Source organism: Orcinus orca, chromosome 10 (genome assembly GCF_937001465.1).
Source record: "Orcinus orca chromosome 10, mOrcOrc1.1, whole genome shotgun sequence".
Lineage (NCBI taxonomy): Eukaryota > Metazoa > Chordata > Mammalia > Artiodactyla > Delphinidae > Orcinus > Orcinus orca.
This window is the reverse complement of record NC_064568.1, coordinates 28,632,422-28,660,373: the sequence shown is the minus strand read 5'-3', so window position 1 is coordinate 28,660,373 and position 27,952 is coordinate 28,632,422. Positions and strand designations below refer to the sequence as shown.

Sequence of the window (27,952 nt, the reverse complement as noted above, 5' to 3'; positions counted from 1 at the left end):
TATATTTCCAAAAAAAAAGATCCAATGAAACATACTTGAAGGATAACAGAACCAAGGAGCCAAGGGAATGGGGTCATGGGGACACAAAGCCATGAATGAGTGTCTCTGCATGTTCTTTCTTGAGTGATGATTATAAATTCAATGTTCCTGAAAGAATTTCTTGCCTCATAACGTCCACCTTTATGCTTCCCCCTTAGATATGTTCATATGCCATTTATGGAATTCCCAACAGCAATGTAACTTTGTATTAATAATGAAGGGTTTTTACTAACCTTATAAATTTTACTATACCTTGTTGGGGGGTGGGGAGGGAGAACAAACAAACAGAAATGTGGGCATGTCAAATGGCAACTTGTAAACTTCACTATTCATTGCATAGGAATTAGCACTTCTGGTATTGTTAAGCAGCAACTTGTAAAGTTCACTCTCCCTTAGAAAATAAAAATGGAATGAAAGGTACTGCTTAGAAGAAGCATAAATTTCAATCTCCATTGCAGGAAAATAAGCTCTGATTACGCTACATAGTTCATACACCTCAATGTGCCAAACACTTGTTTTATTATACATTCATGTATAATCAGCTGGTTTTCCAGCAACAGAGAATGAAACTTACAAGTTGTTGTTTAACTTTCTTTTAAATGTATTTTTCTTCCTTCTCCTTTTTCCTCCTCCATACCCCCAAAACATAATATGAACAACAGGGTTTCTGAATGTTACCTCTCATTAATTCCTTTTATAACAATGATTAAGACAATTTTAAACATTGTTCTTGGGCTTTATGCTATCACATATAATAGAGAATGACATAGTTTTGGGTCATACATTTCAAACAATAGCTTTTTAACTTGTTGGGGGTAGAGAGAGCTTTTTAAAAGTTAATAATAAGCATCATTAACAGCCTTTAATTTCTATTTGTTGTTGAAAAGGACCAGGCCTCTGACTCCAGAAGCTCCTCAGCATTTTCACAAATGCACCCATCAGAAATTCAGAACCAGTGCATTTGAATGATTTTACCATTTATTAAAACAAGTTTCTTTTTTCTTTTTTTTTTTTTCTGACTTTATCTTACAGTTCTAGAGGCCAAGTACAAAAATCAGGGTGTGGGTGGGCAGGGCTGGTTCCTTCTGGTGGCTCCAGGGAGAATATGTTCCTTGGCTCGTGGCTCCTGCCGGCACCTTCCAATCTCAGATTCTGCATCTGCCTCCCTCTTATGGGGACCCTGTGTGACACCCGGCCCACCAAGATACTCCAGGACCACCTCAGGATCCCACGTGGACACCTGGGAGGGTTATTCTGCCAACCACACTGCCTCTCCCCCACCCCACTTCCCTGCACCCTTTATACGAGGGGGGCCTCCACCACACTAATCAGAGGCCCTCAAGCCCAGCAGCCAGAGCCCTGACCCTCATGGGGACTTAGGACAGGGAATGCAAAGTGTGTCCTGTTCCTAAAGAGAGTAAGACACAGGCCCGGCGGCCTGTCTGTGTTGGCACCTGTCCACCGGGCTCACAGCGCCTCCTCAGCACGGGCAAGGTGGGCCAGCCGTGCCAAGACACCCGCCAGGTCGGCGGCCTTGCCCAGATTGACGTAGGTGTCCGTGCAGATGCGGTGGAGGCTGAGCCAGTCGGACAGCAGCTCAGAGAGGAGGTGCACATGCTTCTCCATCTCCCAGGGGCTCGTGGCCGTGCGGTAGCCGCCCACCATCCTGGTGCAGGCCATCTCCATGCTGAGCGCTGGCTTGTGCTCTGACCTGAAGACGCTGCGCAGCACGCGGGCCACCTCAGGAAGCCGCTCGAGCCCCTGCAGCCGCTGCTCCTGTTCCAGGCGCCGGGTCATCTGCGCCAGCTGCTTCTGCGCCTCCTGGGCCGGATCCGCTCCAGCAGGACCTGGGACATCCCCTTCAGGGCGGCAGGCGGCATAGCGGCAGGGTGGCTGGCAGTGCCGGGCTGGGGGACCAGGGGCTGCTAGGCTCGGCCGTGAGCTGGGCCAGGTCACTCAGAGCCTTCTCCATCCTGGATGACACCAGGCTGCAGGCACCGGCCAACACCTCCTGGGCGGTGGCCAGCTTCTCCACGGTGGGCGGCTGGGGCAGCTTGGCCGGCTCGATGTCAGGCACTTCGTCCACATTGAAGCGGGGGTGCCAGCGTGCCAGCTGGTCCTCAGGAACCTCCATGGGCGGCGGGGGGTGGGGGGGTTTCAGGGAGGCCAGGAAGGCCCTGTGATACTACCGGACACGGGCTACCAGATTCTGGCTGAAGATCTGGCACCACCGCAGCAGGCGCGATGCCGTGAGCTGGGGAGCCACACTGCCAGCCTGCTGGTCCAGCAGCCGCTCGATGGTGAGCTGGTAATCAGACCTCCTGCCATCGTCCTTGAATGTGGCGGCGTAGCGCTCCAGGCGGAAGCAGTAGGAGCCAGGGTACACGGTTTTGATCCGGCCCACACTGCACTCCTCAAAGCACTTGTGCATCATGTACTGGACTCCCTGCTTGACCCTGGTGAAGGTCACAGTCTCAGAGCGGTTGTACAGCATGCCCACGATGGTGTCCATGCAGCAGAACATCTCGGCCAGCACCTGGTACTTGTAGGGCAGCACAAGGCCCGGGGGCCCCTGCTGGGCCAGGGCGAGGAAGTGCTGATAGGCAGGCATCTGCTCACCACGTAGCCCTGCTGGGTGCCCCTTGTCCTCCAGTGCTCTGGGTTCCCCAGCATTCTTCTGTGCACTTGCCTTCAGCTCCTGGACCCGTGCCCCCAGCTCCTGCGCCCACTGCAGGCAAGACTTGAGCTCAGAAAGGGTGACCTTTGAAGGGACCTTGTGTCCTCCTGGGCTGCCAGTCAGGGTCGCTGACCAGCTGAGAGGGTGGCCTTTGTCTTCTTGCTTTGGGGAGAAAAGTGCTCTGGGGAGCCAGGGACAGCTGGGGAACTAGGGCCAGAGACTGCATTGGCCAGCAGCCGCAGCCTCCTGCGCGGGGGCAGAGCAGGCTCATCGCACTGGGGCTCGGCGGGTTGGGCCCAGCCGGGGCCGGGGCGCGGGGCTCAGGGTGCACCAGACTGGCTTGGTGCGTCTAAGGGGTGGTATGTAAATCTTTGGGAAGACCCTGACGGGCAAGACCTGAAGGTGGAGCCCAGTGACACCATCAAGAATGTGAAGGCCAAGATCCAGGATAAAGAAGGCATCCCCCCGACCAGCAGAGGCTCATGTTTGCAGGCAAACAGCTGGAAGATGGCCGCACTATTTCTGATTACAACATCCAGAAAGAGTCTACCCTGCACCTGGTCCTCCGTCTAAGGGGTGGCTGTTAATTATTCAGTCTCGCATTCATAATGCCCAATGATGGCATCACTCTGCACATGGCACTGCGCCATGGCGGGAGCAGCGAGACCCCAGCAGTGGGACCACAAGCAGAAGTGGAGACGCGTTTCCCACTGATTTTCTCGCTGCACCCTGGTCCCGCCCCCGCTGTGGGCAGAAACTATTGGCACAAACAAATTTCTAAATAGTTCTCCTGGACAGGAAGGACCCGAACCTTGGAAGAAAGTGGTAGAGCTATATTCTGTGGAGTCATGGCAAGCAATAAAGGAATAAGGGGAGTTGCCACCTCATTACTAAAAGTGTCAGTGCAATGATATCCTAATAAAAGGTGTTCTAACAGAAATTATAAGAAAACTCTCAAAAGAGAAGTCAGGTGCAATACAGCAGAGAATCATGCAAAGACATCTTTATGTAAGAGGGGAGTAAAAACATACAAATATACCACCCCTATAATTTTCTTAACCTATAATTTTTGAATAGATGATACATCCAAGAAGTAATTAATTGAAATAATACCAAAGTAGCAATGTACATTGAAAAATGTCTTCTGACCCATGCTTTAAAAAATCTCTTATGCAGTCTTCAACATATGCATATATAAATATATATACATATACTTTACATTTCTATGACCACAAATAATAGCATATTCTAACCCTTCTTTCACTTAGAGATGGTTCTATATATATACAGGCTTTATAAAGGCTTAACTATATTACAGTGCATAAATATTCCATAATTTATTCACCGAATCTATTTCTTGTACATTTAGACTATTTTAAATCATTCGTTATTAAACAAAATGCCATGATGAATATTTTAGTACAGAGATTTTTGTGCATCTAGTGACTATATTGCTAAACTAAATTACTAGAAATGAAACTGCTAGGTCAAAGGGTTGTGTGAATTTTATTTTGATAGTTATGGCCAAATAACTTTCCAAAGACAATATACCAATTTATACTTCCATTCATGATACCAATATATCTTGCATTGAAGGGATTCCAAAATATCTAAAAGTTCACATCATTTTTCTGCCAATTGATCCATTCCCTCTTAAATGGGGGTTGGGGGTAAATATCATCTACTTTTGCTTATAAGTATAGGCAGGTTATAATTATTATTACCCAAGATTCAAGGCTATATCATTACCTACCGCACTGCTCTCTCCTCACTGTGCTATAATTCTAACTGGTCATATAGATCTTTAATTTGCAGATCTCCTCAGAATACAGATTATCTGCATTCTGCAGACATCTGCAAAAAGCCATCCACAAGTGCATATTTCATGGCTGAATATTTTCACATAACATCAGCTGGAGCCCATCATTCCAGTATTCTCGCCACGTGTCACAACCTGCTCTATTATATCAATAAGCAGCTTCAATTAGTCATTTTCTCCCCATGGTGACGACAGCTATAATAGTGTGCAGTGGTCTGATGAAGTTTGTAATACAAAGTACAGATGGGGATATTAGAAGGAAGAGGATACAAAATTAGAATAGCATAAAAAAATTCCACCTCCCAAATAGTTATTTGGGAAATGACACAGTATTCAAGAACGAATACAAAAATGCAATTACTTTTGAAAAAGATGGATAAATAAATTCACCACAGGAACACATTCTTGCCCCAGATAGAACTCTGGTTTTTATTGACTAATTAGTCATTAAGTGTTATCCCAAAAGCAAGTATAAATAAAAGAATGTTTGGTAAATTGAAAAAAAACTTGCCTTAAATAGAATTATAAGATGAAAATAAATACCAACGGAGAACGCTGCTTTGAAAGCATTGTACAGTAGTAAATAAATTAGAAGGCATAAACACAGTTGGCTCTCCTCTCGGATTTTTCCTAATCCTTCCAGTTCTCACCTTGTCCACTACTATCACTGGGCTCCAAGCCACCCCTACCATATCTGGCATAGAGCCATGTCTTCCTAACTGACCACCTTTTCAGCCTCTTCTATTCAGAGCAGCTGAAACCATTACTTTTTAAAAATATAAATCAGATCATGTTATGTCTTTCCTTTCAGTCCTCCTGTAGTTTCTCTCACAATAAAAATCTAAAAGCTTCACCATGGCTGAAAAGGTCCTATGCAATCCAGTCCTGCCACCTCTTCAATGACATGTCCCACTGCTCCCTTCTCATCCCCACACTGGCCTTCAACAAGCACAGTCCCAACTCTGGTCCTCAGGCCTTACTATTGCTTCTAGCTAGGATGCTTGTCCCTCAAATATTCATATGTACCCCCTCCTCTTAACTCTAATCACATTTGTCCTCAAATGTCACCTCATCAGAGAGGTATTCTTTGACTACCCAATCCAAAAAGCAACCCAAAGCTCTCACAATGCATACTGATTTACATTCCTTACACCACTTACTCCACTTTACATTACATTATAATATGCATATGTGTATCAATTTATTATCTTTATCTCCTAGATTCTAGAATATAATTTCTATGAAGGCAAGAAGAAGCAAAAATACAAATTGTGCATCCCAACCAGACACAAAATCATGCTGTGATTGTGAATTATATCCATAGTTGTTAAAACATCATTTAACTTACTTTGGGTCAAATTCATTCAACACAGCAAACATTTAATGAACTTCTAGTTACATATGGGGCTATTATATATTCTGTTTATAATATGCATTATATTACATAATATGTATTATATATTATGTATATGTAAATATATAATATATAATTTAATAATATATAAATATTATATATAAATAATATATATTATATGATGTAATACATATTATAAACAGAATATATATTATATAATGAACATTTAATTAATATGGGGTTCCAGAAGCACAGGTCCCAGTGTCTATTCCTGGAGACAGAACTTTACAGTGTTTAGGAGACAAGACACAAAATATGAGCTATTGAAATACCAGGTCAAAACATTAACAATCAGAAGCCAACATAAGTAGGGCAGATAATAAATGTCAGGAAGTTCGGACGAGAGACTTGTGTAGGCTAAGAGGGTGAAGGAAAGTTTCAAAAAGAAAGATGGAGAGGATCAGGAAAAGGAAACTAGAAGGAGGAAAGCATTCTGGTTAAGCTCACAGCATAGGGAAAAACAGATTATACCAGTGATCCTCAGACTTCAGGGCATGGAACCCTGGTGCTAGATGGTCACTGACAGGACAAAACAAAGACTAATAAAGTTATGTCCCTTTCAATTCTCTTTCAATCTTTCTAATTCATCCAATGAGAAATACTAATTAGTGCTAACATGTCAAAACACCTTCCTAACACTTGGCTACCATGAATAGCATCATTTTATTTTTGTTATATTCCCCTTTAAAGTTTCATTCCCTTATTTATTGTAATGGATTTTATTTTCCATTTATGGAACACTATGTGAGTTTCTTTATATATAAACTCATTTAAGTAAGTAAAATGAGTTATTTTAAAGCCAGACATTAAACCAATCCTGGACCAGGTGGCTGGGACACTACCTGCCCAGACACAGCAGAGCCCAGCTTTAAAGTAAGCAAAGGGTGCTCAGCGGAGAAAAGCAGAAAGGGAAACTCTTGTCAAAACGCAAGAGGCCTCATGGCAGGCTAAAGATTTTAGAAAATATTATGTAGGCCTGTTTTCCAACTGGTTACAAATTCCTTGGAAACATGCCCTTTGCACAAGAGTGTGGCATGCCTCTCATTTTTAAGACTGCATGAACTATGACAACCGTCAATTCCATTATAAGAAGTTAAAGACAAAGTAGAAAAAGCTAACATTACTCCATACTGTATGAGAAATATAAAAGCACAACCATAACTACAGTTTTAATTTAAAAAATTTTTGTCTGTATCAATAAGGATCTGGGCAGAAACAGAGTATACACAAAACACCCAACTGGGGTAAGCTGCAGAACTTTTTACAAAGGTGTGGTAATGGTGTGGGGAAACCAAGGGTTAAGGCAGTATGTGGAGTTGAGGGAGGAGCCCATTTATAAAGCCAACAGAGAAGAACCTCCCAGGCACAGAACTGAGTAGAAAGTGGGTATGAAGGGATAAACGGAAGATACCCAGCACAAAAATAAGGCTATTTCCAAATACCTGCTGGGTATTTATTTACTACTGTCTAATCACTAGCTTTAGGTTGGGCTTTGGGCTACAGAGATTGGGTGTAGACAGCCTGGACTTAAACTTCAGCTTGCCACTCATCAGCTATGTGAGTTTCTTATGACACTGAACTTAGTTTTTCTGATGAAATGGGGGACAATAGCAGTATTCACCATAAGGCTGGTGTGAGAGAAAATGAGTAAATGTATATGAAGCACTTAGCATACTTTGCCTGCAATAAATGTGTTGTGCACGTCAGGGGGTGGGAGAGGGTCATGTTAGCCACCAAAATGTTTGAGGGAAACCTACAGGAGGAAAACTTAAAATTGTGGAAATTCTCAATTTAAATTCCATTAACTTAATACTTCATATGACTTGGCCAAAAAACCCCACAAAATTCTATTCTATTGATAAAATATCTGCAAGGCATACAAAGCAGGAAAATTATCTAAACTAGTAGAGGCAGGTAGGGGTGATGGTGGTGGCAGCAGCAGGGAGTGGACAGTAAAGACTTCCTGGAGAAGGCAACATTTAAAACGAGACCAATCTGAAGCCAAAGAGGAGTCATCTGAAGAAAGAGGTGGGTGAAGAGGGAGCAGGGGGCACCCAAAAATGCCAAGGCCCTGGAGAAGAGGAAACATTACAGGTTTAATGAACCAAATGATCTAGACATGAAAGAGTAAAGGGAGCTTGGGGAAGACTCTAGCTGGAGAGGTAGAACTCTCAGCCATGCTTAAAGAGTTTGAATCATATTTTTTGTGAGGGCAGTGAGAAACTTTGAAGGGTTTTAAACTGGGAAAAGACATAATCCCATGATCAGACTGTCATAGTTAGAAAACCACTGCTAAAGGGAATGGAGAGCCATTGAAGAGTTTTGAGTCAAGGACTGGACAAGAAAAATGGTGTTTCAAACTTACTTTTTATCATTTTAGTGAATGCCTAAAACTAAAATTGTTATAAAATGTTATAAAAATGGTTTATAAATGTCACACATAACTTTTCCTTGGCTTAACTATACATGTGTGTTCATTCAATAACTCATGTACATTCATTAAGACATTTATTGAGCACCTAATATATATACCAGGAATTGTGCTTAAATAGGGACAGGAGAAGAAAACTCACAAATAAGCAGTATAAAAGTGCTTAAGATTTGAGAGGCAAAGGACATTTCTGAGTGGTGGGTAAAATTCCTAAGGTGGGAGCAAGCAGAGTGCATGTGATAAAACATATTCCAGAATGGTTAGAATATACAGTGCATGGGCAGTGTTGAAACACTCATTCAATAAGAATTTAGTGAGTACCTACTATGTGCCAGCATTGTACAGCCATTGGTGACACAGTGATGGACAAGAAAATGCTTAAAATATGACAAGAATAACTTTTATCATTGCAGACAACACTAGGTTGATTATCAAGAGTACGTGAGGAAGAAAAACAGAAAAGAGCAGTGCCGTAATTTAAAGACGCTTGGAGTGGCAATAAAACATTTTTAATTAAAACTTCTCTACTGAGAATAGACAATCTTTGAAAGCCTGTGTAAATGAATTACATACAAATATACTAGTGATATTAGAGCTTTTAAAATGACATTATAACTTCTGAAATGTCAAATAACTTTGAATGTCAAATGTTACCCCCTCCATCAAAAAAATTACAATCATGGGGCTTCCCTGGAGGCGCAGTGGTTGAGAGTCCGCCTGCCGATGCAGGGGACACGGGTTTGTGCCCCAGTCCGGGAGGATCCCGCATGCCACGGAGCGGCTGGGCCCGTGAGCCACGAGCCGCTGGGCCTGCATGTCTGGAGCCTGTGCTCCGCAACGGGAGAAGCCACGGCAGTGAGACGCCCGTGTACCGCAAAAAAAAAAAAAAAAAATTACAATCATGAATTGTCCAGCTGATCCAAAATCAAAGCAACGTACTTAAAAGGGGAATGCCCATTCTTTACACTGATTAGAAGAAATGCCTCAAATGTGGTTAAATCTTTGCTTTGACTTCACAGAATCTTGATGCTGATACAGACCCAGAAAGTCAGCTAAGGTCCATTTGGGGCAGCTTGAGAAGGGGAGAAAATGTGTTCCCTGCCTAACACGAACTTTTCCAACTCAGCCCCTGATCGTGCCAAGACAACACAGTGTAATAATGGTAATTTAATAATGCCGTCCGCTGGGCTCTGCCCAGATTAGAAAGCTCGGGGAAATAAATGAGGCTTGCAAGCCAAACAGAGGGAAACTTCTCCAGGCAGTGCCTGCAGCAGGGAGATAGCTGGTAATGAAATACCCCAGTCTCCATTCTTTATACGAGAGGTAAACATTAAAAGGGAGTCAGGAAAGGTAAAGCTCTCAAAATGGAAATAAATAAATAAGCTCACCTGCCATGATGAGATCTCTGAAAATGACCTGGAAGGACTGCCCAGAGATTTTCCCGGGGGATGTGGTAAAGTATCAACAGACATCAAGGGAGGTAATTATGTGCTTGGGCACATTTGCTGGATAAACTGGCCTCCTTACCTTCAACTTCCCGTGTGGGCACCAGATACAGAAACCGTGTTTAAACTACACAGCGTTCTCTCTGGCTTTTACCATAAAAAGGAAATAAAAGTGTATCCTGGGGGATTCCCCTGGTGGCACAGTGGTTAAGAATCCGCCTGCCAATTCAGGGGACACAGGTTCGAGCCCTGGTCTGGGAAGATCCCACATGCCACAGAGCAAATGAGCCCATGCGCCAGAACTACTGAAGCCCACGTGCCTAGAGCCCATGCTCCACAACAAGAGAAGCCACCGCAATGAGAAGCCCATGCACCACAACGAAGAGTAGCCCCCGCTCGCCGCAACTAGAGAAAGCCCGCGCGCAGCAACGAAGACCCAACGCAGCCAAAAATAAACAAACAAACAAACAAATAAATTTATTTAAAAAAATGTGTCATGGGTTCTTGGCAAATCAGTCCAGTGTTAGATAGGGACCCATTATCTTTGACCTTCATGTTTTTGCCTCTTCTGACTCATAGAAAATCCTCAAAAACCCTTTAAGGGAAAGATATGTGATGTCTGAGAAATTCTCACTTTCAGAAAAAAGACACCATTTTTGCAGCATAAAACTCATAGTTGAATTAAGTGATTTCTTTATTTTTTATTTCAACTGGTCTGTTATCTGCTCAAATTTTAAAAATTTACCTAAAATAACAGAAGCTTTGTTTACTGACCGTGTTATTAACATGTGAGGATAATAGCCAATCCTCTCCTTTCTCTGTTTTTCCTCTCAATCACCAAGACAACTCTAACATTCCTCCATCTTAGCTTCTTTATAGAAAAATTCTCACAGGTAACTGCCATCCTCTATCACTTCTGAAACTGGTAATGAAATGTCAGAGGAGGAACAGTTAATTAAAATTGTGGAATCCACTTTGCATCCTCTCACAGTCAATAAAAGTACTACAATTAAGGATACATTTCAACACATGATGTAACTAATATGTCACATTTTTAAATAACATTTGGCTATTAAAAATCAAAAGTCATGAATGTGGGGTCTTCCCTGGTGGCGCAGTGGTTGAGAGTCCGCCTGCGATGCAGAGGACGCGGGTTCGTGACCCAGTCCGGGAAGATCCCACATGCCGCGGAGCGGCTGGACCCGTGAGCCATGGCCGCTGAGCCTGCGCTTCCGGAGCCTGTGCTCCGCAACTGGAGAGGCCACAACAGTGAGAGGCCCACGTACCGCAAAAAAAAAAATCATGAACGTGAAAAGAATATTCAGTAAACATCTTGCTACACGGGCCATAAAACTCCTTTCGTTCAACTAGTGCAATAGATTTGATATTGAGATCAATTAAAAAGGTGTTTTCTAGTAATAAACCAAGGAACATGTCTATAATCTGCAAGGAATTTATGGGAATAAAAACTGTACCTGGGGCTTCCCTGGTGGCCCAGTGGTCGAGAGTCTGCCTGCCGATGCAGGGGATACGGGTTCGTGCCCCGCTCCGGGAAGATCCCACATGCCGCGGAGCGGCTGGGCCTGTGAGCCATGGCCGCTGAGCCTGCGCGTCCGGAGCCTGTGCTCCGCAACGGGAGAGGCCGCGACAGTTAGAGGCCCGCGTACCGCAAAAAAAAAAAAATTGTACCTGAATATCCCACACGGGCTTACCCGAGCTGTTATCTTCAACAAGATTTCCTCACACTCTCAGCTTACTCCATAAACATTTAAGAAAGAAACGGTACAGAACAGCAGCTGAGAGAGTTCAGGCTCTGGAGTGAAATGCTGTGTGTTTCAACCCTGCCTCTGCTACTTTCTAAACATGAGACTGTAATCACTTGGCTTTATTTCTTGGAGTCTCAGTTTCCTTATCTGCAAAATGGAGAAAACACTCTCTACTCTTAGGGCTGCTGTGAGGATTAAATGAGATAACATGCATGAAGCATTTTGAATAGTGAGTAGGACCTTGTAAAGGCTGAATAAATATAAGCTGTTCCTCTTATTGGACACTTTATTCATTTAATAACTATATTTCCCTAAGGGTCTGGTAATTTAAGAACATTCATATACCTGACATATATTCATTTGTTTTACACTATTGCACTACTCATTTTTCTACACTTCGTTCCAAATGCTGCCACTCATATTTAGTACAGATATCTGTTAAGCAAAGGAGAATAAAGGAGTCAAATCACCTCAGAAGCTGCTAGTTTCCACCCTTGCTTGTCAACTAACTCCATATGAGTCAAACTACACTCTCCAGGGAGCACTTGTGAAAGTCCCTGATTCATAGAAGTATTTACTTTGGGGTTTGGGGTTTGTTTTCTCAGGTTTATGTCTGGGACAGCTTGCTAAAGCTAACAGTCCAGCAATTTTATTAAACTCTTTTCAATTTCAGCATTTTTTAAAGAGCATATAGAAATCACACTGGCAGTGGCTATTTAAACTTCCCAGTGGATGCTAAAAAAATAAAAGGACACTTAAATGACCGTTTTTGAGCAGAGCCAACAGCATGTGGCCTAATTATCCAACTACATGAAAAATTCTATGGATTTTTAACCAGAGTATAAGGGTTTGATATGCACAGATCAGAACGCAAACGGCTACCTCACTGGGGGGATGTAGAACTTTTCAAGTCTAAATATAAGGTCCAGGTATATGGGGGTAAGTTTCTTCTCTGTTTTTCCTTCTGATAACTTCTAAGAAATGATAAATGAACAAGATGCTTAGAAACTGATATAGCTAAGCCACTAATGAATACAAGTAAAGAAAATACCATTGTGCTAAGTGCTCTCCATTTATTTCTAATACAACTTTCTGAGGTAGGTATAATTATGCACATTTTACAGATGAGGAAACCAAACTCAGAAAGGGTGAGTGCCCTACCCCAGAGGGCAGGTATCAGAGCTGGTGTCCTGGTTATCCTCTATTTGCCCCTGCAGACCCTTTGTCTGCCCTGTGGTGGCCCCTCCTCTGCAGCCCTCTGCAGCTCTCATGCCTTCTGGCTTCTGTTGGGTTAAGACAGGAGGCAGACAGCTTTCCCTTATTGTTCCTACCTTAAAATCATTACCGATTTATTTTGTTTTCGTCATCACTTATATAAACATTAGCATACACTTAGTCATGAATTCATTCAACGATATTTACTGGGAGTCTACCACGTACCAGACACTCTATTTAGGTGCTGAAATACTGTAGTAAATAAGACTCACGTGGCCCTTGCCCTATTTATTTTCTCTTCCTTTCTTTTCCAACTTAAATATTAAATATAAGGGATTTCCTAAAATCAAATACCATGTCTTCTACAAATCTTTGGGCAGGCCTGGACACATTACGGATGCTCAAGAGTGGATGGATAAAAGAATGATTGATGGATAAGAGAAAATCATCTGAAGTATCTGCAGGACCAGGATAGAAGCTACCAAGCCTAATAAGACTTTTTCAATTAGCAGTAATCGTGCCTCGGATAAACATTGGCTACGATACTACCACTGCACAAAGCTTAAAACTAAGACTTTTTCAATAATTTGCTGAGCAAACCCATAACAGTGCTGCTCGTTACAATTAAGAATTAAGAACAATGATGATATCTGGTGTTGATAAAGATGAGGTGAAATGAGCATTATTATAAACCACTGTACTGAGTATGAATCAGTGCTACCTTTCTATGTGGCAATTTGCTTAAACACCACAAGCAAGTGACTCGGCTAACTGGCTTCCAGAAACAAATCCTAGAAGCACAATTAAGGATGAGTCCAAAGATATAGTTATAAGTATGTTATGAATAATTTGAAATTTTAAAAAATGGTAATGACCTAAGTGTTCAGCAACAGTGGATTGGATTAATCTATTCAGGCACATCATATAATGAAATACTACAAATGATTAAACATAATGCCATATCATGTATTTCACGACATGAACATATTCGCATTAACTGAAAAAGGAGGATACAAAGTTTTACATAGAATAACGCAATTTTTCTTTTAAAAAAATTTTGATATAAGAAAAAGGTCTAAAATTGCACTGTCCAATAGAAATATACATAATTTTAAAGTATTTAGTAGTCATATTTTAAAAAGTAAAAGATGAAATTCATTTAAAGATATATTTTAATTAATCCAACATACACAAAATAACAATAGCTTAAATTCTCTTTTTGAAATTTGGTATGTAGTTTATACTTCTAGCACGTGGTGTCAATTCAGTCTTCCCATATTTTAAATATTTATGAGCCACATGTGGCTAGTGGCTACCAGATTGGACAGCTCGGGGAAGCCTTAAAAGCAGGTATGGAGAGTAGGAATTTGAATGATTTTTACTTTCTTCTTTTGTTTCTCCATCCTTTTACAATTACCATGTATAATTTTGCTGTTGACATATACTACTTCTGTGATACAAAAACAAAGTTGTTTTTAAATATTAAGAACAGAGGTTTTTTTTCTGTCTCTGGAATGCTTTTTGTCTCATCATCTCTGCAGTTCACAGACTACCTGCTTCCTAGAATTAGAAAAATGCTCTCCTTTCTTCCCCTCTCTTTATAGAGACTTTGAATAGCTACCTAGCTTCAGCCCTCGTGCAAGTGACTTAAGGATCAAATAGTGTTGCTCTTCAGAGTCACAGCTAAATAAGCCCCTGCTTTCCAGTGATGTGACCCCGAATCTATCAAGACTCCAAGCACTGTTTTAGAAGCTCTCCTGGGCTTGTGGAAGGGCATGGAATGGGACCGGAAAGCGCTTAATTTGAGGTTAATTAAATAGTGATGACAAGCCTTAATCTCCAACTTGTCATCAGATTGTAAACACTGATCGCAGCTGCAGCCATCTGCAATAAACCTATTGAGAGAAATCTTGACCAGAATGAAATGAGTATGTTGATTACCCAGATGAAGCTGAGAGAGATGAGATCAGAGAAATCCAGGCTCCTGTTATACCAGGAGAAATGGAGACCCGAAAGGAGAGAAATCAGAGGAAAATGTGTCAAATCTGATGCCTTTACAGTCCTACCAAAAAAAACTAAAAAATTACTGGACCCCAGGAGCCTGGAGGATGAGAGAAATAAAGGTGAAGATGTAAATCCATTGGACTGAGGACCTGAAAGAAACTGAAATAGCTCTGTCACTATTAACACCTGATGGAAAATATGTCTGAGCCACGTGCATGTGCTGGGGCCTCTGGACCAATAGCTATACCAGTGGAAGTGAACTACAGCAGGAGTTTCCCAGGGAGGGAGGTGGGGAATAACAGTTACAGGTCAGGCACTTCACATATAATTTACCTGATAATTCTCTCAATTATTTTATAAGGTATTATTATTTTTTCCATTTTAAAGAAGAAAACGCTAAATCTCAAAGAAGTACCTACCTCACCGAAGGCCATGCAAAATATGGGTTGAACCCGGATTTGAATACAGACTAACTCCCCCACGTAAGCTCTAAACCTCGGGCAGCTCTGCCTCGAGCTTTGCAGCTTTGCGGTAGTGGTAAGGAAGTGATCAAGGTGAAAGAATACTGAAGTTCATGAGGAAGATGGAAAGAAAAGAGCAAAAATTCCCCAAAGAGGATCTAACTAGGAAGTTAGGTGACCTAATGGAAATCTGCAAGGTGGGTGAGCATTCTGGTACCACTGTTCTCAGTGTACCTTAAAAGTGCCCTTTCTGGCCTCACTGACATGGAGAACACTTCCTCATTCTTCAAGACTAAGCACAGGTCAATCCGCACCTCGTCTGTGAAGCCTTTCCCAAACCTCCTGGTGAGACCAGCACTTTCTTTTTATATTAACAAGGTGGGAGGCATTAGGAAGGAGATAACTTCAGTATAATTGGCTGGACACCATGTCACATGTAAAGAAAGTTAGGAAGGAGAATCTGAACCTAAGGATGAGAAAAACTGAAGTAAAAGAACCATGATAGTTGTCAAATAGTTAATGGACTAAGATGTATGGTTTAAATCTATGTATTCTTCCCTGAAGCCTTTTTGGAATAAGATAAAACATTCCTTCCTTCACTCATTGCCTAGTTTATGACAGTGCTAGTGAAAATAGCAGTGAGCAAAACCAGACACAATTCTGTTGTCAGGATACATGCATCTAACAGGGATAACATGTTCATAATAAAAAGATCACAGAAATATATGGAAAACTGTGATACATACTCCAAATAATAGGTAAATAAGATGTGATGATTTTGTTCAAGACACAAAACTGGAATCGATAAAGAGATTTTGCAGGGAAATAAGCTTCAGTTCATTATTTGGAAGAACTTTGAAATAATCCACACATTCCAGAAATGACCCCATGAATGAGTACACTTCCCCCTCCTGACATTGGACAGGCCCAGGCTGAGGCCGGAGAACAAAAGGGTCCAGTGCCAGACAACTTCGCAGGTCTCTTTCAGCTCTTAGAAACTATGATTCTATCATTCTAAAGAAAATATTGTCTCAGATGGTAATTAGAACTTGATAGCTTGAATTTCCAGGAGACTCAGGAAATTTGTGCAGAGAAGAATCATTTTCTGTACATAGAGGGGAGTCAAGCAAAACTGAGTCTCCTAAACAGCACTGATATACCTCTGTTTTACGTACTGCCCTGGAAGCTTTGTGAGTACAGGGGCCCATGGGCTTGCTCATCACTGACTCATCACTGCATGGCACATAGTACATACTAAATATTTGTTAAATGAACAAATAAATACAGTACTAAAATGTACCAGCACAAACACACTCACTTATAAAAACTTTCTTCTACTGTTATAGACCTTAAAATTGAACTTCCTTGAATAATTAATGAACATGAACATCAGTCAATCACTTGCTTCCTGATTGATAGCTAGGGTCCCTTGTCCAAGCACTCACTTAGTTCAATTAAAAATTAATAATTTTCCATGGAATAAATACACACTACACATAGTACATCAGGGGTTCCACTTTTAATAAGCAATTAAGTAATGCAGAGGGGCTAAGAATCTTTTAACTAAGAGAGAACTCCATGAACTTGCCCTTCAAGTTATCATTCACTTACTACCCATTTCTCTTCTAAATTTTTTAATTAGCCAGGAAAAAAGTAGTTCTGAAAACAGAATAAATAATGCCAATATGTTGTCATATTTTGTAACATTTGCAGGCGGCACAATGTGTTTTTGTTAAACAGTGTGTTTTGTTTGTTTTTATTCCTTCTTTGACATGAAGAATACATTAGGGAAGATCAATACAAAACTGAGGCACTATATGTAAAATGTTAAGGGTCATTCATTGAAAAATTATGAACCATGCTATAGAACTCAGCCAGGTCAGAGCTAAATTAAATTATTGATCCATTCATTTTCCCCCTTTCTATGTGACTATCCCCTGATTTTTTATAACATACAATATTGCCTATATAGCAAATGAATCATCTTATTCTAGGCCCAGCATGTCTGCTGACTGACAATTTTCTAAAATTAATCGTCATATTGTTAGCATTCAGATTTATAAATTGAGCTCCCCTCACATAAACATCTGAATACCCAACATAAAATGTATAAGCTTTTGTAGCATGAACTCAAAGGGAAAGAGGGTAATTTTCACTTTTTTCAATACAAAGAATACAAAGAAAAAAATGAAATGTTGTTTTTCTTAACACCATTTCACTACTTTATGGTTCTTGGTACATTTCATTGATGAGGCCAAAACGTATTCACTTGACTTTTTAAAAATGACTTAACTGTACTACTAAGCAAAATGATGCAATCAACACTTTGTGAATTGAAGTCTTTTAAATTTTCAGACTTAAATCTTCCTCAAGATGTGTAACATCAAATTCTACAAGCAGTTTTACCAATTGTTTTGGGGATTTCTTTGAATACAAAAGAACTCTCATCCCCAATCAGCCTCCAAAGTGACAGAATGTATCTTGAATTAGGATCTTTTCTCACCTTATGAAAAGGGAAAATGGGTAAACAATTTGTAGGAAATGTAAATTCCACAGATCCACATTAATTTATGAAAAAGAAAGCTGACATAAGAGTTCTTGGTAGAAAAGATCTTTGATTTGGGGCTGTATTTAGCCAGTAACTTTTCCCTCCTGGGAAAATATTTTCTCTTTAACAAAGTAGTGTCAGATATAGAGGCCTCTTCATGTCCTCTGATGGAGATAAGATCATTCTGACTGGTGCTCCAAATAAGGCAGAAATTACCCCTAATGTGTAGTTTGAACATTGTATCAAAATACAGTAAAACGCCCTTTCAGAGTCTGATGAGAAAAACATGTGAGCTCACAAAATGTCTGCCTCCCTCAGGTGGAGAAATGGTTCACCGCTTTTCTTCACGCTGATTGTCACTGCAAGAAGTTCCCGGCATCAGGGGCATGTCCCACTGTCCCACACAAATGCCAATCCCTGTTGCTGGGACAAGGGGGTTCTAGCCTCACAGCAGGCCTGAGGGACTCTATTTCTCTACAGGTCTGCTCCAAAGCTGAGCGCCCTTTGCACTAGAAATCAATGTCAACCAACAAAAACTTCAGGAGAAAGTTAAATACCAGCAGCAAAACGTCTCTTGTGTACCAGTCTCTCCCCACTGTGTTTCTGCCTGGTGACAAGAAACAGTGAGGAAAACGGAGCAAGCAAGGGCTGAAGAGAGAAAAATTGAAGAAGTGCAGAACTTGAGAGCTGGAAAGGGGCAAAGTTTCAAATAAGAAAAGACTCAAGCAACTTACTGTGCAGAAATATAGAATGCCATCTGAGGAAGGGCAGCAGGCTCCCTCCCCAGAGACCCAACTGAAGGTCATCTATACCTTAGGAAGTTCCTTCACTAGGTTTTGGCATCCTGGGCCTTGGAGTTCTCAGCACACAAGACAGAATCCCTCTCTCAGGAGGTGGACTTCATTAAACAAAGCTCACGAGTCCAGCAACATGAACCCAAAATATCGAAGTAGAAGTCTACAATTTGTAATACAACTGCCGCACAGACATGAGAATGACCAGAACGTTCCCTTCCTGAAGATGTCCTCCATGCAAAGCCAAATCCTAATCAGACAGCAATTTGATGTGAAAGCAATCTGAACAAGAGGAGCTCATTTGATGAATTGAATGTTAAATGGCATCAAGGAGAATGGAGTCAACCAATGGGAGAAAATACACAACGTGCGCTGGCTGCAGCTCCCTGTATCCACTGCCATAACAGGAATGGCCTTGCCAACAAAACAAAGCTCCTAGTTCCTCACAGGAGACACATCTCCTCCAGAGAGGACTACATGCACATGCCTTCTGCATTTCCATTGCAATGTACCCACAATTTGAATGGCAAAATCCTTCTTTTGTCCTAAAAAACCTGCATCATTTTCTCACTGTGAAGTAAAATATATTCCTTGTAACAAATGAACATATGAAAAAGAGTAGAATAAAAATTATTCTATTTCTTCCACCTACGAAATTACAGGTGGATAATCTTTCAGTCTCTTTCTTAGGCTGACCATATAAAACTTCCATTTTGCAGATAAAAAACAGCCATTTAACATCAATTTCACATGATCCAACCTAATATATGGGTTTGTACATACATTATATCAAAGTAGGATCACATATTACATTGTTTTGCTGCTTTTCTTTTAATTAACCAGGGCCCATAAATAGCTTTCCATGTCATAAAGTAATATCATGACAGATACTCTTGTACATGCTTCTTTGCCAAAGCCTCTGATTATTTCCTTAGGGAACATTGCTAGACATAGAATTGTTGGGTCAGAGAGTGTGCACACACCCATTCATTTATATATTACTTACAGCGGCTTTCACCCAATAACAGTAGAGTTGAATAGTTGGAATATGGACCCAACAAGCTTACAATATTTAGTCTCTGATCCTTTACAAAAAAGTCTGCCAACTGCTGACCTGGAGTCTTCAGTTAGGTAGAGACAGAACACCCACATGGAACATCCACAGGACACAGACTCCCCATTTGTAAAATTCACCATGATTACAAGCAGATCTCATCCATTTCAAATGTTTTCTACTCTTTAGCATTTTTTAATCAGTCCAAAGGTTCTATACAAGTCCACTTATCATTAGAATAGTGTTAAAGAATACTATTAGAGAAATTTAACTCCATTATTTTTAACCATAGAAATTACTGTAACCTAAGATATAAATGGGAACCAAATCAAACAAGATGTTATAAAAATTCCTTTCTTGTATAATAATCTATAGTAAACATAGATAAACATGTTCTTAAACATTTAATATAAAAATTGATTATTAAATAAAAAGACTAAAAGATATTTCATTTCTTTGGCCTTTGATTTCAAACAGCTAAAAATTTGAGGCTGGATTCCCTTTACTCATGAGCAAGACTCAGAAACTTGGCTACGGAAAGAACACATTTAACTTTTCACTGAAAAAGAATCACACAGACCACGTCTGAATATTTACAAATTCCTCGTTAATTAGATTTTAATCTACATGACTATACCATATGCTAGAAAGCCATCCAAATACAAACTCTATGAGCCGGTTTTACTGCCATTACTTTAAAGAGCCATTTAAAAGATTTTCTATGGGATAAAGATTGGGTGATTTATCATGGTTTTATGCTCCTTTAATCTGCTCCATCTTCCCATTGTAAAATAAATATTGGTTTTAAAATAAATGGTTCTGCCCAGGTTTTGATGAGAAAAATTGCCCTGTAAATCACAAGCTCACCTGTGCCAATTCCAAGTCCAATGTTAACTAGCCCATTCTGATGAAAAATAAGTCAATTTTATAGAACAAAATCTAAGGAAGACAATTACATAAGTATATTATCAATGCTGCAATGTAACTAATTTGAGATATGAGCTTCCCCACTCCCTGTTTTTTCAATTCTCAAAAAAAAAAAAAAAACTAGTTGATGCCAAACTGGTCTTTCAATTGGACTTTTAAAAATGTATTATTTACCACAGTTTTTATTATATTCTGTCCAACTCCAATATACAAGTTATGCAATTGAAAATAAATACAAGCAAATCTGAAGGGTTATATGATAACATCTTTATCAATCACTTTTTTCATACTCAGAAGGCCACATCAATTTAAGAGTTGCCTCCTTGGACTATTTCACAGACCTCTGAGAAATTGACAATATACGTATCTTCCAATAGTAAGCATAGTGTCTAAACACTTTGGAAGATATGAATGGTTTCAAGCAGTGCTTCACTAATTATCTGTGATGAAATACTAGTTGACTGTATTATTCCTTTCCAATATGTTGTGGGCTGATGAGACATACACTTGGATATTGTGGCAATGCCAAATTGCTATAAAAGTTTCTAAACTTGCACTGTCCAACAGAAATAAAATGTCAGCCACATGTTTAATTTTAAACTTTCTAGTAGCCATGTTAAAAACTGTAAAAAGAAACAGGTGATATTAATTTTAGTAATATGTTAATGTAGCCCAATATATCCACAATCTTATCATTTCATATAATATAATCAATATAAAAATATTGTTGATGACAAATACTATATGTTACCACTTCTACATGGAATCTAAAAAATATTGGGTTGGCCAGAAAGTTCGTTCAGAGTTTTCCATACACTCTTGTGGAAAGACCTAAATGAACTTTTTGGCCAACCCAGTAAAACAACCAAATGAATAAAACAAAACAGAAACAGACTCACAGATATAGAGAACAAACTACCAGTTACCAGAGCAGGGAGGGGCATAAAAGGGGTAGGGTATTAAGAGGCAAAAACTACTATGTATAAAATAAATAAGCTATAATGATATATTGCACAGCACAGGGAGTATAGCCAATATTTTATAATAATTTTAAGTGAAGTAAACTCTATAAAACTATTGAATTACTATGTTGTACACTTTAATATTGTAAATCATCTATAATTCAATAAAAAATATTATTGAAATATTTTACATTCTTTTTTAATACTGTCCTCGAAATCCAGAGTGTATTGTACACTTACAGTATGTCAATTCAGACTGGCCACATTTCAAGTACTCAATAGCCACATGTGGCTACTGTGCTGCACAAGGCAGTCCTAAATCCTTACTCTCAGTGTCTGACCTCCCTCTTCACATTTTGAGTAGTACTGTCTAAACCACTGCTCCCTTCAGAATAGCATCTCTAAGTTTCTCTTCTGTGATTTTCTGCCTGATGTTTTATAATTGAGGTCTCCATTTCAGATAAGGCCAACACTTAAAGAAATTAGCACACTCATGATTGTGGCTTTCTTTATCCTCCCTTTCAGGAAGGGAATCACCATTAACAAGGGATGGATGCAGAAGCCTCCTCTGCTCTCCTTTCTCTAGAAGCAACCACTACTCTGAATGAAGCTGGTTTATTTCCTTCCCATCCTTGTTTTAATACTTTCTTTACAGATTACATTCTTAAGCATCTACATAAAGCTATTAAGAAGGGGAAATATGTTTGTGCTCTACTTAGACATGTGAATTTAATGTATTTGGCTTGTATAAATCCTTACCATATTCCAAAGGCAACTGCTGAAACCGATTTCCACACCTTTCCAACCATCCACTCTATGATCTATGTCTTTGGACCCTGTAACCCCTTCTAACTTGGGTAACTCCTACCCACTATTTAAGTCCCAGATTAAATGTCACTTCTTCAGGAAACCTTTGCTAATCTGCCCTTTGCCCAAATAAGATTAAGTTCCCTGTTAAATGCTCTAAACTTTCCTATACTGCACTTACCTCAACTGTAAATATCTGTTTTTGTAATGATTTGTTTAATGTCCATCCCCCTCATGAAAATATAAAGTAGCACCAGCACAATTCCCAGTACATAGCAGATGTCCATAAATACGTTTCATATGAGTGAATGATTTTTCTCTTCCATTCATTTATTCAAACTCAGTTAGAAATCATGTTTCTCAGTCTCCTGTTGTGACATGAGCTTAGAATGTGTGTATCATAAATGTATTGGGCACCCCTATTTATTAAAATGTATGTTTAAATATATTACTATGAAGTTACTCATAGTACATTCTTTTGACCTTTTATTCTCTATTATACATATATTAGGTCCCTCTTTTCATTTCTAATACTATTTGTGTTCTCTCTGTCACTCTTACTCTCTTTCCTTCCTTCTGTCTTTGTCTCTGTAGCTGATCAAGTTTGCCAGATGTGTTTAGTTAGTCTTTCAAGGAATCATCCTTTGCTTTGTCGATCTTCTCTGCTATTCCTTTGTATTCTATTTCATTTCTTTTTGCAGTACTTCGTATTATCTTCTCCCTTTGCTTTATTTTGGTTTACTCTGCTATCTTATTTATAATTTTTTGGTTGAATGCTTAACTCACTAATTATCAGTCCTCCTTCATTTCAAATATATGCATTTTAATCTATAAATTTTCCTTTATGTACCTCTTTAATTGTAACCCACAAGATTTAAAATAGAGTATCAACTAATTTCTATCATCACTTTTCTTTGACAAGATTTAGAAGTATGATCTTGTTTCCAAATGTATAAAGTTTTTGAGGTCTACTTGTTTTTGGTCTCCTAATATTTTTTCTTCCGAGATAAGAGGAAATATAATTTTTAGCAATCAGTGGTAAGGCTTTCAATGTGTGTATATTCTCTGGTAGTGGAATTCAGGAGTTCAGAGTTCTATGTATGTCTATTCAATCAAGCTAATCAGTTATGTTATTTAAATCTTCTTTATCCTTTCTAATTTGTTTAGTTTATTTGATTTTTCAGTGTTTCAGAGAAAATGTTTAAAACTCCCAATTATGGGGACTTCCCTGGTGGCACAGTGGTTAAGACTCTGAGCTCCCAATGCAGGCCAGGTTTGAACCCTGGTCAGGGAACTAGGTCCCACATGCATGCTGCAACTAAAAGTTTGCATGCCACAACTAAGGAGCCCACCTGCCGCAACTAAGGAGCCCGCCTGCCGCAACTAAGGAACCCATGTGCTGCAACTAAGGAGCCCTCAAGCCGCAACTAAGGAGCCCACCTGACACAACTAAGGAGCCCACATGCTGAAACTAAGGAGCCGGCAAGCTGCAACTAAGGAGCCCGCGAGCCACAACTAAGGAGCCCACGAGCCGCAACTAAGGAGCCCGTAAGCCACAACTAAGGAGCCCACCTGGTGCAACTGAGACCCGGCAAAGCCAAATAAATTAAATAAATAAATAAATAAATATTTTTAAAAACCCTCCCAATCATGATTACCTATGTTCTCAATACCTCATGGTGATATGGTCAATTTTTACTTTATATATTTTTGAAATGATGTGACTAGGTAATAATGCAGGTTCAGGATTAATATATCTTTCTGGTGAATTGTTCTTTTATCATTAAATAATGACTTTCTTTATCTATAATAACATCTTTTAAAGTACATTTTGTCTGATATTAATACAGTGTCACCAGCCTTCTTTTGAAAGGTATTTGCATGGTATATTATATCAATTTCCATCTATCTTCTTTCAATCTTCCCATGCCATTATTCTTAATAGGGGTATTCCTATAAACAGTGTGTAAAGAGAGTGTAACTGTTTCTTCTTCCCCATGCAACTTAAAAATCTGTGTCTATTGACACATAGAATGAATCTTCTTTATGTTTGTTGTGATTCCTGGTGTATTTGGCTTTATTTCAACCATGAGATTGATTTACACTTTCCCAAAAGTCAAGGATTATCCAAATGTACCAAGTCTACACACCACAGAAGGCATGACTTTATCTAGCTTAGGCTCATAATTTAGCTATTCTCAATAAGTCACTTAGACACATTAGCAAACCATACTCTCTTAAAGCTATAAGGTAATTAATTAATCCTTACACAAGTAACACACAAAAATTTCCAAATTCAGGCGGCCAGTCCACTACTCTATGTCTTTACCTGTAACATGAATATAAAAGAATCCATTTGTCATCTACCTCTGATATTGCTGTACTTCACTCTCCCCCATTTTTTTTTTACTTCCATATGATGCAGCTTTCATCTTTTCTCCTCCTTTCCTACATCTCTTCTTCCCAACCCCATCTCTTAGCATCTCTTCCTTAGATAATTACATTAGTAGCCTTGGTCTCCCTGCCTTCGTCTTACTATCTTCCACTCCAATTCACATTCCAGTTAAATGAGGACCTTGCATTATAAATTAAGAAGTTTGAATGTTACCCTGCACATCAATCTCTCTTGAACCGAAACCTGAAGACACAGTCTTATAGTTCCAAACACTTTATTTTTTAATTTGTGATTTTATCCAATTAACATTCTAAAGAGTCTAAATGACAATCTGATAATTGAGCTGTGCCTTCCAATAGCAGTGCCTGAGTTTGTCTTTTTTTTACCCCATCGACTATCCTGTTCACAGTGTCATTGGCACCAAATGATCACCTAAAGTGATAGTTTTTAACTTTCATTGTGTCAATAAGCACATCTGGCTGTTAGGTTGGCATGTCCTAATGCTAAAATTGTCCCACGTCTGCCATTGTGCTCTTTAGTGGAGATGATTCGCAATTGAAAGATACTGTCATCGAATAAGGCTTTAATTTATTAAGTTATTTAATTAATGGAGACTTTGACATGACATCATAAAAACCCATAGTGTGGCAGAGTAATGGTCTCTTTTAATTGTTATGGGCTAATGAGAAAAGAACAAAGGCAGAATTAATATGTAAATGATGTGTTTATATCAAACGAAAGCCCAATGATATTATGCGACACTGCGCAAAAGGTTTCCCAATCTTTCAAATAGAGAAAAGTGGTGAGAGAACTGAGTCGTCCTTGCCTCAGAATAGTAACAGCATGACAAATAAAAAAAGCCTTTGTCACAATAGTCACTATACTTTATTCAATATTCATTTATCAAAAATGTGTCAAATACTTAATCAATAGATAATGAGTGCTAAATACTGTTCTAGGCCCTGAAGATACAGAAGCAAAAAAGACAGGCAAAATCCCTACCCTTATAAAGTTATATTCAGATAATAAACAAATTAACACAAATTTATAATATTATGTCAGGTAGTGATAAATCCTGTGGAAAAAAATTAAGCAGGGTAAGGAGTTAGAGAATGATGGGGGAGAAGGACAACTATTGTGGGCAGAGTGGTCAAGGAAGGATTCTCTGAGGAGATGACATTTGAGCAGAAGCCTGAGTGTAACGAAGAAGAAGCAAGGCATAGAAATATCTAGGCGAAAGGACTTCCAGACAGAAGCAACAGCAAACACAAAGATGTTGAGGTGAGAATAAGCCTGACATACACGAAGAACAGCAAGAAAACCAGTGTGACCAGAACTCAGGGACAAAAAAAGAGAGTCATAGTAGACATGGTGAGAAAGACAAGCATGAGCCCAATCTTGAAGGGCCTTGAGGCTATGGCAGAGAGACTGGATTTATTCTGAGGACGATAGGGAGCTACTACAGGGTTCCATATAGTTCATGTAGAGTACCGGAAGCTGGACCAAGACAGCGGGTGCAGAAACAGAGTCAGTGCAGATTTGCTGGAGGAGATGAGGTCATTTACTCTCATTGTTTCTATTTCACCAATGAAAAATGAAGTGAAGGAATCAGCTGAGGGGAGAATTGGGGATGGGAGTTGGAGGTCTGAGGTACAGGTGAAGGTATAAAACTGTTGCCTCACAGAGTCAGAAGTATTAAGCAAATGATGAAGAATTGCTAAATAGAGAAGAGGATACACTTGAAATTTGTGGACATAAATTCAAAGTAATGCCATTCAGCATAGTTTTGTGTTCTCCATTCAACTGAACTCAGGTCCAAAGTGGACATAGAGCCAGAGTCATGCCAGTAAACAGGACACAGAGAGACAAGCAAAGGAGAGACTGACCATAGCACCTAAGCTGGGTAAGGAGGGAAGTGAGGGCATGAGAGGAGAAATGAATACAGGCATGCCTCATTTTATTGCACTTTGCTTTATTGTGCTTAGAAGATATTGTGCTTTTTATAAATTGAAGGTTTGTGGCAATCCTGCAACGGGCAAGTCTGTTGGTGCCATTTTTCCAACAGCATTTGCTCACTTCATGTCTCTGTGTCACGTTTTGGTAATTCTCATAACATCTTCAACTTTTTCACTATTATCACTGTGATCAGTGATCTTTGATGTTACTATTGTAATTGTTTTGGGGCACCACAAACTGCACCCATATAAGACAGTGTACTTAATCAAAAAATGTGTGTGTTCCGATTGCTCCACTGACCAGCAGTTCCCCCGTCCCTCTCCCTCTCCTCGGGCATCCCTATTCCCTGAGACACAACCATGTTGAAATTAGGCCAACTAATAACCCTACAATGACCTCCAAGTGTTTAACTGAAAGGAAGAGTCGCACATCTCTCACTTTAAAGCAAAAGCCCGAAATTATTAAGCTTATTGAGGAAGGCATGTCGAAAGCTGAGAGAGGCCAAAAGCTAGGCCTCTTGCACCAAACGGTTAGCCAAGTTGCGAATGCAAAGGAAAAGTTCTTGAAGGAAATTAAATGTGCTACTTCATGAACACATAAATGCTAAAAAAAGCAAAGTACCCCTACTGCTGATATGGAGAAAGTTTTAGCGGTCTGGATAGAAGATCAAACCAGCCAAAACATTCCCTTAAGTCAAAGCCTAATCCAGATCAAGCCCCTAACTCTCAATTCTATGAAGGTTGAGAGAGGTGAGGAAGCTGCAGAAGATAAGTCTGAGGCTAGCAGAGGTTCATGAGGTTTAAGGAAAGAAGCCTTCTCCATAATATAAAAGTACAAGGTAAAGCAGCAAGTGCTGATATAGAAGCTGCAGCAAGTTATACAGAAGATCTAGCTAAGATAATTCATGAAGATGGCTACACTAAACACCAGATTTTCAATGCAGATGAAATAGCCTTATATTGAAAGAAGATGCCGCCCAAGACTTTCATAGCTAGAGAGGAAAAGTCAGTGCCTGACTTCAAAGCTTCAAAAGATAGGCTGAGGACTTCCCTGGTGGTCCAGTGGTAAAGAATCCACCTTACAACGCAGGGGACGGGGGTTCAATCTCTGGTCAGGGAACTAAGATCCCACATGCTGTGGGGCAACTAAGCTCACATGCCGCAACTACTGAGCTCCCATGTATCAGCTAGAGCCTGTGTGCTCCAAACTACAGAGCCCACGTGCTCTGGGGCCCGTGC

At 39.9% G+C, this 27,952-nt stretch overlaps 2 protein-coding genes and 1 pseudogene across 16 annotated transcripts in view; all 3 read right to left on the bottom strand.

The window, feature by feature from the left end:
* FHIT (fragile histidine triad diadenosine triphosphatase) overlaps nucleotides 1-27,952 on the bottom strand; it is a 1,448,428-nt gene that overhangs the window by 1,112,566 nt on the left and 307,910 nt on the right. The window lies entirely within an intron of this gene.
* On the bottom strand, nucleotides 11-27,075 carry LOC125965576 (DNA replication factor Cdt1-like). The gene is given in 5 exon segments (XM_049715746.1): nucleotides 11-1,865; nucleotides 1,868-1,930; nucleotides 1,933-2,897; nucleotides 26,250-26,475; nucleotides 27,015-27,075. Coding segments are annotated over 5 exon segments (1,674 nt in total). The 3' UTR covers nucleotides 11-1,506.
* Nucleotides 13,295-13,369, bottom strand: LOC117200740 (uncharacterized; annotated as a pseudogene).